We start from the raw sequence: 8274 nt of genomic DNA, 5'->3' as shown, positions 1-8274 counted from the left end.
ATTTAAAATAGCCGTTTATTAATCCATTTAGAAATGAGTAATAAGCCAATTCATGTTCACATAAATAACATAATTTTTGTAAAGCAGTATTTTAAAAATTACTGATAATGGCATTGTTTTACATCTTTGCAAATCTCTTTCATGTCTGGCTTAATAAAATATAGTTGGATTCTCCTACATGCTTCTACATTCAATCTGTTGTGATATGTTTTTGTTTTGTTTTTCAATTTTCAAAGGATAATTTAATAATTCTGTTCCCAGCTGGTCAAGTAACCAGGATCATTGTGAGTTCGCACCCATTTGAGAAACAGTTGGGGGCATAAATTATAAATGGAAACAAAAAAATTAATGATTTTCTTTCCCTTCTCAGACCATTTTTCCATAAGATTGGGGTATAAGAAGGCTACGAACAAATGCATCATGACATTACACTAGCTTCACCCTTCATTCCTACAGTCCGAGTTAATGAAAGGCAAACAAGGCGATTTCTACAAAACACATATATTCTAGGAAAATCTCTCTAGTAAAGTGTGACTAGTATGACGGTGTGTGTGCATGTGAGCACTTCTGGGGTATTTCCATGCCTTTGGGGTGTCATACGGTTGCCCTTTAGAATTAGTAAGATGGGGATCTATCACCTCACATTGGATTTCCTGGTGGGTTTTCCCATATTTAAAAAGAAGTTATGAAACTAATATACTATGGTAAATCAACTATACTTCAATAAAAAAAAAGAAGCTGCACCCTATTATTCCTGACACTGAGATCTTTCAAGTCCAAATGCAAATACACATTTAAAACCTGTTTTTCTTTGGTTTCTTCACTTGAAAATTTTATTTCCCTGAAATATTCTGTTGGCTTTCTCTTTTTCCTTAGGTGTGCTATTTCTTTTTTTTTAACATGTGCAAGTGGATTATCAGAAAAAGCCAGCACAATGGATGTTTTCCTTAATTTGCATTTTTGGTTTTTCTTTGCATACAATATTTCTTTTGTTCTGAATACAAATGATTTTTTTTTTTTAACATCTCAGCTCAGTGCTTTGTGTCCACCTAGATGGGTGGGATAGGGAGGGTGGGAGAGCAAAGCAAGAGGGAGGAGATATGGGGATGTATGTTTATGTATAGCTGATTCACTTTGCTATACAGCAGAAATTAACACACCATTGTAAAGCAATTATACTCCAATACAGATGTTAAAAAAAAAAGATATGTTGTTTTAACTGAAGTTTATAGAGAGAATTTGGCTTCATACAGATATGTCACTTGGAAAGAGAAGGATAGAAAAAAAAAAAGGTAGACCCTCAGAGACCATCCAGGCCTACTGAATCAAGATCAGCATTTTCACAAGTTCCCCAGAAATTCAGAGGTACTTTGAGGTTTGAGAAATGCTACTCTTGGGTATTCTGTGTTAGGAAGGTAAACCAAATTGAAATCAGTAAGCATTTCTGGTAGATTGTCTAAAGAGATCTCAGAAGAAAAGGACCTGGATTCCAGAGTCTCTAGTATTTGGTGTGTTTTCTTTGCTCATTTAAAATAAATATTCACTTTCAGACCAAATTTTATATTTGTAATTTTTTTTCTTGAAAGGGATTCCCAATACCGTATAACCCCCAGGGCTTCCAAAACTTGTGTCTGTCCCTGGACAAGCACATGTGTTGAGAATAGAGAGCGGAGGGGAAGGTGCAGAAAAGAGAGCAAACTTAGTGGGGAAAAGCAGCAAGGCTGCGTGTCGGTGAGGAGGGCACACCAGTTTAATGGGCTGTGTGATATGTTTTTAGCATCTCCCGGTGATAGAGAGCTTGTCGGTGGGGGCATTCTTCCTGTGCTGGAGGCTTACAGGATGCATGCAAGAGAGGGAGGAGAAGGATGAGAAGATTAAAGTCCCGTGACTCTCATTTTTATCCTCATGATACTCTTACGACATGTATGTGATCAGCATTTTAGAGCTGAAGAAACCGAGACCTGAGTCAGAGAATTTTCTAAAATGCCACACTGTTCCTGACCCCGTTCAACAACCCCCAAGCCCCCCGGCTACGCTTAGCTTTGCCTGCTTCCTGGGACTTGGCCACTGGCTCAGTGGAGAGACCCATTGAGCCTCCATTCCTGGTGGGGTGGGTGCGCTGGGGGTGCTGGCCTTGGGCACGGCCTCCATGATGCCTCTGAAGGAAGAGCCGCCCCTGCGTCGAAGGTCAGCCTGGCTTAGCCGTGGTCCTGCTTCCTGCCATCACCCCTGGGCCCAGATGAGGCGCTGTACGGTAGGCAACGCAATATGGCCGCTCCAGCAGCTGCCAGCACAGCCAGGTCACACCGCTCAGGTGTGCGACAGTCAGTGTTGTCGGGGGTAAAGTGAGGGACAGGACACAAGTAGGAGCTGAAAAAATAAATTCCTCTCCCCTGGTGGATGGATCTGAGGCTCAGGGTTTCTACATGTCATATTTGGATGGCATCCTGTGCTGGGAACTAGCTGTCTCCTGCAGCATACGTACCACCTTCAATTTGTTTCTCCCTTATTCCTACTGCCTTGGGGTGGGACCTCCCAAGGAAGCCGTAGCACACAGCTCTGCCTCAACTTCTGTTTCCAAAAGTGTCCTGGAGCAGGACACTTCCCTAGGAGGCAGCAGAGTTTGTAGCGGAAGTCCTCATTTTGAGTACTCTCTACGTGCCATGCACCAAGCTAAGTTCTAGGAAGGTAAAATAAACCAAGAAAAATGTGACCCCTTCCTTCGGGGGGTACAGATGCAGGTTTTCCCGTCTCCTGGTGCTCTGTTCTTTCTAGACTACAGCATAGTGATTGCAATGGATGATTTGTTTCTAAAAACTGGATGGAATGTTTCACCAGATACCTCCTACTGCAGAAAGTGAACTCCTCCTGCCACACTTTTGTTTTCTGAGTGGATTTTATGTGAAAGTATAACATGCTCTTTCTGTGTATATGAAACAGAAAGAGAGCAGCAAACAATATACCTCACAAAAATAATTTACTTCAAATGGGCTTTTTTTTTTTTAGAAGACACACTTTTTGTTCACTCCTTTGAATCTGACACACCTTGTAGTAATTGAGGTTATTAGCCACTCTACAATGAATGACCACATATGCAGCCTTCTAATTCCCTTGTCTCCTATATGTGTCATTATTCATATTCCATTCATTCATTCATTCACAGAGAAAGGGTTGTAGCACTGAATTTAACAAAATAAAACATTGACTTCTGGTGTAATCTTAGTCTCTGGTGAAGAAGCAGCCTGCTTTGAACAATGAAGTTGGACACTTGGGAGGATTCAAAGTTGGCACAGAATGGGTCATAGGAATCATTATATTACACAAGAAGAAACCGAGTCCCAGAGAGGGTAGAGGGATTCTCCAGCATCAATGATAGAGCTGGGGCTCAAGCAGCTTCAGGCCCTTTTACCGTCGTGATGTTTGGGAACTCTTTTCTTTATCAGAAAAAACAAGTTCTATTTAGGTATGAAAGTATTCATCCAGCTCCTGCGATCCCCTCTTCAGAGTGAACAACTGGGATGAAGCCTACTTCTTAAAGAAAAGGCCATAACCTTGGAGTTACACATTTATGAGGAAAGCATTCCTCTTTGCAATTGCCACACAAGAATTTGGGAACAGCTGTAGCATAAGCAACAGTGTAAGGTGTCTTCTCTCCCACTCCAGTGGCAAAGCCAAGACTATGTTTGCTAAATTTTCTAGGTGATTTCCCCTGCTTTACATTTTGTCCAGATTAAAAATGTCCAGAATACCCCACATGCAATTTTGCAGAACTGACAATATTTAACACTGCTAACATCTTGGTAATCATTACTTTGAAAATGTGCACCTAAATGCTGGCCCTGAGCAAGGGAAAATGTTTGCCTCATTAGGCTGTTTAGTGGATTTCAAAGTGATTGATCCACTGGGAAAGAGTTTATATGAAATTGTTCTGCTCTTTTTTTTTTTAAGTGAATTTTTTGCAATTTGCTACATAAGAATAATAAAATGAACTCCAATGAGATTAAGTTAGTATAATGCTTTCTGTAATTAAATCTCAACTTAAGACCAGTGCTGCAAATATGAGTAAGCAACTAAATTAAATATGTTTTAACTAGGCTTTAATAGTCTACGAGGAAAATCTATGCTGGAACCAAGAACTCAGATAGTATATCAATAAAACATCTCTCCTATGATATCAAACTATAAAATGGAAATCCTTGTTAAATCTTTGATAAAAATCTAAATACTTTGCCTTCTTACTTTTTAAACATATTCTTTCCCTAACCCCTGCAATTTTAAATATTTGCTATTTTAGTGAGAAAATTCAAGGGAATATCTCCATAGTTAGTATGGAGTAGTTAAAAGAGCCCTACATTTTTTTTTTTTTTTTTTTTACAAACTAGAGATATAAACCTTTATTTCACAACTTTGTCATAATTCATTTTCTAATGAGACATGTACTGGGGACATAGTTTAAAATACTGGGAAAGCTAGATGCTCAGTGTCTTCCAGGCAGGAGCAAAGATGTGGTCACTCCAGGGCCGATGCATTCCTAGGGTTTCAGGCAGCATGGACCAGTCGTACCAGTATTGTCCAACCCCAGTTTTACTTAGAGCCACCTCCTTTTTTGGGGCCGTTAGTCCTCATTTCATGCCAAATTTTCACTAGAGGCTCCCTGTTCTTCCAAATGAGTTCATGACCATAAGTAATATACCGTATTCCAAAAAGAGCTCCCTCAAGATGTGCTGCATGACCAAAAAATTTCCATCCCAGGATCATTCCTGCTGTATCCATGGCAATAATGGCTTTTAGGGCATTCCCTGCTTTGAACGTGAACATTGGAAGGAAGATAATGGCGAGCCTCCCTTCTGGGATCTTAGTGCAGACAGCTGCAAGGACAGTCATGATTGCGCCTGATGCACCAAGTGATGGTCCATATCTTCCTGTGGCAACTTTACACACATAACTAACAAAATTGGAAATAACACCTGCAGATAAGTACACTGCCATGAACTGCTCTTGCCCGAGAATGTTCACTATGATGGAGGAGAAGCTCCACAAGACATACATATTTGCTGCCATGTGAAACAAGGAGAAATGACTGAATGTTGACAGCAACATTGGAGAACAAAGGACCTTTGAGGCTGGACTGGATGTGAAATATCTGATCATCGTCCGCTGTAGAGAAGGTACTCTCCACAAACAAAATACAAAAACATTTGCAGCTATGATATCTGTCACAGTCTGCTGGCCATCACTTAGCTTATTCCACCACTTGTTAATCTCCTTTCTGAAGTCTCCTTCCTTCTGTGGTCTTATGCTATCCAACCAATCAGCTTTTATACCATCAAAATAACTCTGGACCCTGGATTTCAGTGATTCATATTGCCAAATGGCAGCTGATCCAAATGCACAGCCTGTAAACCCAACAGTAAAAAACAAAGGCTTTACAAGAGTCCTTATAGGAAAGGAAGAAGGATAAAAGGCTGTTTCTTCTACAGGAGGAATCAAAGCACTTCTCTTGTATGCTTCACTACTTGTTCCTGTGTCTGATCTTCGAGGTTCAACCTTCCTGGGTGCTTTTCTGAATCCACATTTTTGCTGAATAAAAAAGTTAAACCTGCGCCCGAGCAGCCGCGGCTGAGCCAGGGCCGCAGTGAGTTCCTCGCAGCTGCGGCCGCCCGCCGGCGGAGCCCACGCCTGACCACAGCCCCAGCCTCTCTGCGCCAAGCCTCGCCACGCCATCTTCCCGAGCCCTACATTTTGATTTAAGGGTTCTAATTCCAATTCTACAACAAAACGGCTGCTTGACAGAACCACTTAATCTGTTTCAGTATCTGTCAAATGAGAGGTTCAGTTTACTCAACAATGTCTGTGTTTCCTGTCCCATTCAATGACTCAAGTTGAGTATCAGTTTGGGCTGTAACATTTAAATGAACATTTAGCCCTTGGTGTGATTTTTACCGTCACATATTTGGAGATACTGGCTTAAGTTACTTTGAGAAATAATGTTGTACAAGGAATTAATTTTACAGATACTCATGTGTAACAATCAGTAGTGGTCCCTGAATTACTCAAAGCCAATCAGATTTTAAACCATTCAGAAACTTCATATTCTCAAAATATGGTAATCCATATCTTCCTAGGAGACATTTCTAAGTGAAAGGAAATATTGAATATCTATAATATTTTCCAATTAGTGAAGAAAGACATCTGGCCTCTTGTGGTTTACCACACTCAGGTGAAAAGCTTAGGTGGATAAGTTGTTTATTTGGAGTATACTTCATAGTACAGCTTTCTAAATTTGCGTGCATTCAGTCAAAGATTTTGCAGTCAAAGACCCTCCAAGAGCAAATATCTTCCTGTCAAATAAAAGATGATACAAATATCACATTTGGTTATTGACCAACTCTGTGAGTTAGACTGAAGTCATATTTATATACTAACTTTACAGTTTTGTTAAAAACTGAGTTTCAGAGGGTTTAATCACCTTTGCCAATTTTACACAGCACTTCAGATGGATCAGAATCTAAGTCTTTTAGTCAGTTACTCTATTCATTACATCACAGGTTCTTTGATTTGCCTAAAAGGAGAAAAGTAATCATTTACGGAAAGTAAGAAGTGCCACTGTAAATGGATAAAGGGAGTAACAAAGCAAAAGCAGACTGTTTATCCAAGGGATCCAGGGGAATTTGGAACTATGCAAATAATTTCTCTCACATATAATTGCTCTTGTTTCTCTAGTCCTTATTAGAAATGGAAGTTAACTGTTGAAAAGATAGGTTGAAAAAATAGATTTTATAAGCAATTTAATGCTTGAATTAGGAAATGGAAGCTAATAAAAGCTCAACTGTTGAGGGAAATGCTTTTCAGCTCCATACGTAGAATGCACAGCAAGAGACAACGCATCAGTGAAGTGAAGATGCCAGTGGGGACGGTGGTCCTTGATGGAAGGCTCAAAGGGCAACTGAATAAAACCTGAATAAAAATAATTTGATTCAAACGTATGTAGATTAGAACACAGAGTTACTAGATATTTAATTACGTATTCCAAGTCAGAAAAAATATCAATAACTGATTGCAGAACAAATATAGTCTGTTTACCATATTAGAATTTCTCCAGATAAGAAGAAACAACTTATCTTTGTATGATTAAATGTTCATTAACACTCGGCACAGTTGAATCATCAGCGAACCGATTACTTGAAAAATAAATGCAAAGACTTCATTTCTTTGTTCCACTATTTTGCCTTTTGGGAAATTTCCTTGAGAATGTAGTTTTTTCAAATTGTTAATCTGTATTTAACTATAAGAAGTGTTAACAAAAGGAGTGTAAGGCAGTGATTCTCAACCCTGGATGTCCATTGGGCAATTCAAGTGTACAGACAGGGTGGAGAACTCCAGTTGTAGTTAGAAGGTCATGGACCCTAAAGTCAGAAGAGTTGAGTGTGAAAACCAGTTCTCAAATATATTCATTTAATTTAATGAATGAAAAAACACTAGATTCATCTTACTAATCTATTGTCTATAACATTTGAATTATAGTCCATACCCGGGGGTGGTACAGGTGTGCTGCAGCTCATGTAATTTGGGGGACCTCTTTGAGAAAAAGAATATAAAAATAAATTACCTTTGCAAATACTAGAAAACTGTACACCCAAATGAACACAAGGCTAAATGTCAATACCTTCACAGTAAATGTCATTCCGACTTTACTATCAAGTTATTGACGGTGTCTTGTTGAAGAGTGGCTATAAGATTACATTATGGGGGGGGAGCTTCAAGATGGCGGAAGAGTAAGACGTGGAGGTCACCATTCTCCCCACAAATACATCAGAGATACATCTACATGTGGAACAACTCCTACAGAACACCTACTGAACACTGGCAGAAGACCTCAGACCTCCCAAAAGGCAAGAAACTCCCCCACGCACCTGGGTAGAGCAAAAGAAAAAAGAAACAACAGAGACAAAAGAATAGGGACGGGACCTGCACCAGTGGGAGGGAGCCGTGAAGGAGGAAAGGTTTCCACACACTAGGAAGCCCCTTCGTGGGCGGGGACTGCGGGTGGTGGAGGGGGAAGCTTTGGAGCCGCGGAGGAGAGCGCAGCCACAGGGGTGCGGCGGGCAAAGCGGAGAGATTCCCGCAAGGAGGCTCGGCGCCGAGCAGCGCTCACCAGCGCGAGAGGCTTGTCTGCTCCCCCGCCGGGGCGGGCGGGGCTGGGAGCTGAGGCTCGGGCTGCGGTTGGATCGCAGGCAGAGGCCTGGGGTTGGCGGCGTGAACACAGCCTGAAGG

General features: G+C 40.8%; 1 protein-coding gene across 1 annotated transcript; it reads right to left on the bottom strand.

The window, feature by feature from the left end:
- Positions 1 to 4406: 4406 nt before the first annotated feature.
- LOC103013581 (presenilins-associated rhomboid-like protein, mitochondrial) lies at positions 4407 to 5724 on the bottom strand. The gene has a single exon (XM_007188272.2). The coding sequence runs from the start codon at positions 5722 to 5724 to the stop codon at positions 4585 to 4587; it is 1140 nt and encodes a 379-aa protein (XP_007188334.2). The 3' UTR covers positions 4407 to 4584.
- Positions 5725 to 8274: the final 2550 nt, after the last annotated feature.

This window comes from Balaenoptera acutorostrata, chromosome 2 (assembly GCF_949987535.1).
Source record: "Balaenoptera acutorostrata chromosome 2, mBalAcu1.1, whole genome shotgun sequence".
In the NCBI taxonomy this organism is placed as follows: Eukaryota; Metazoa; Chordata; class Mammalia; order Artiodactyla; family Balaenopteridae; genus Balaenoptera; species Balaenoptera acutorostrata.
This window is presented reverse-complemented; position numbering and strand designations above follow the sequence as displayed.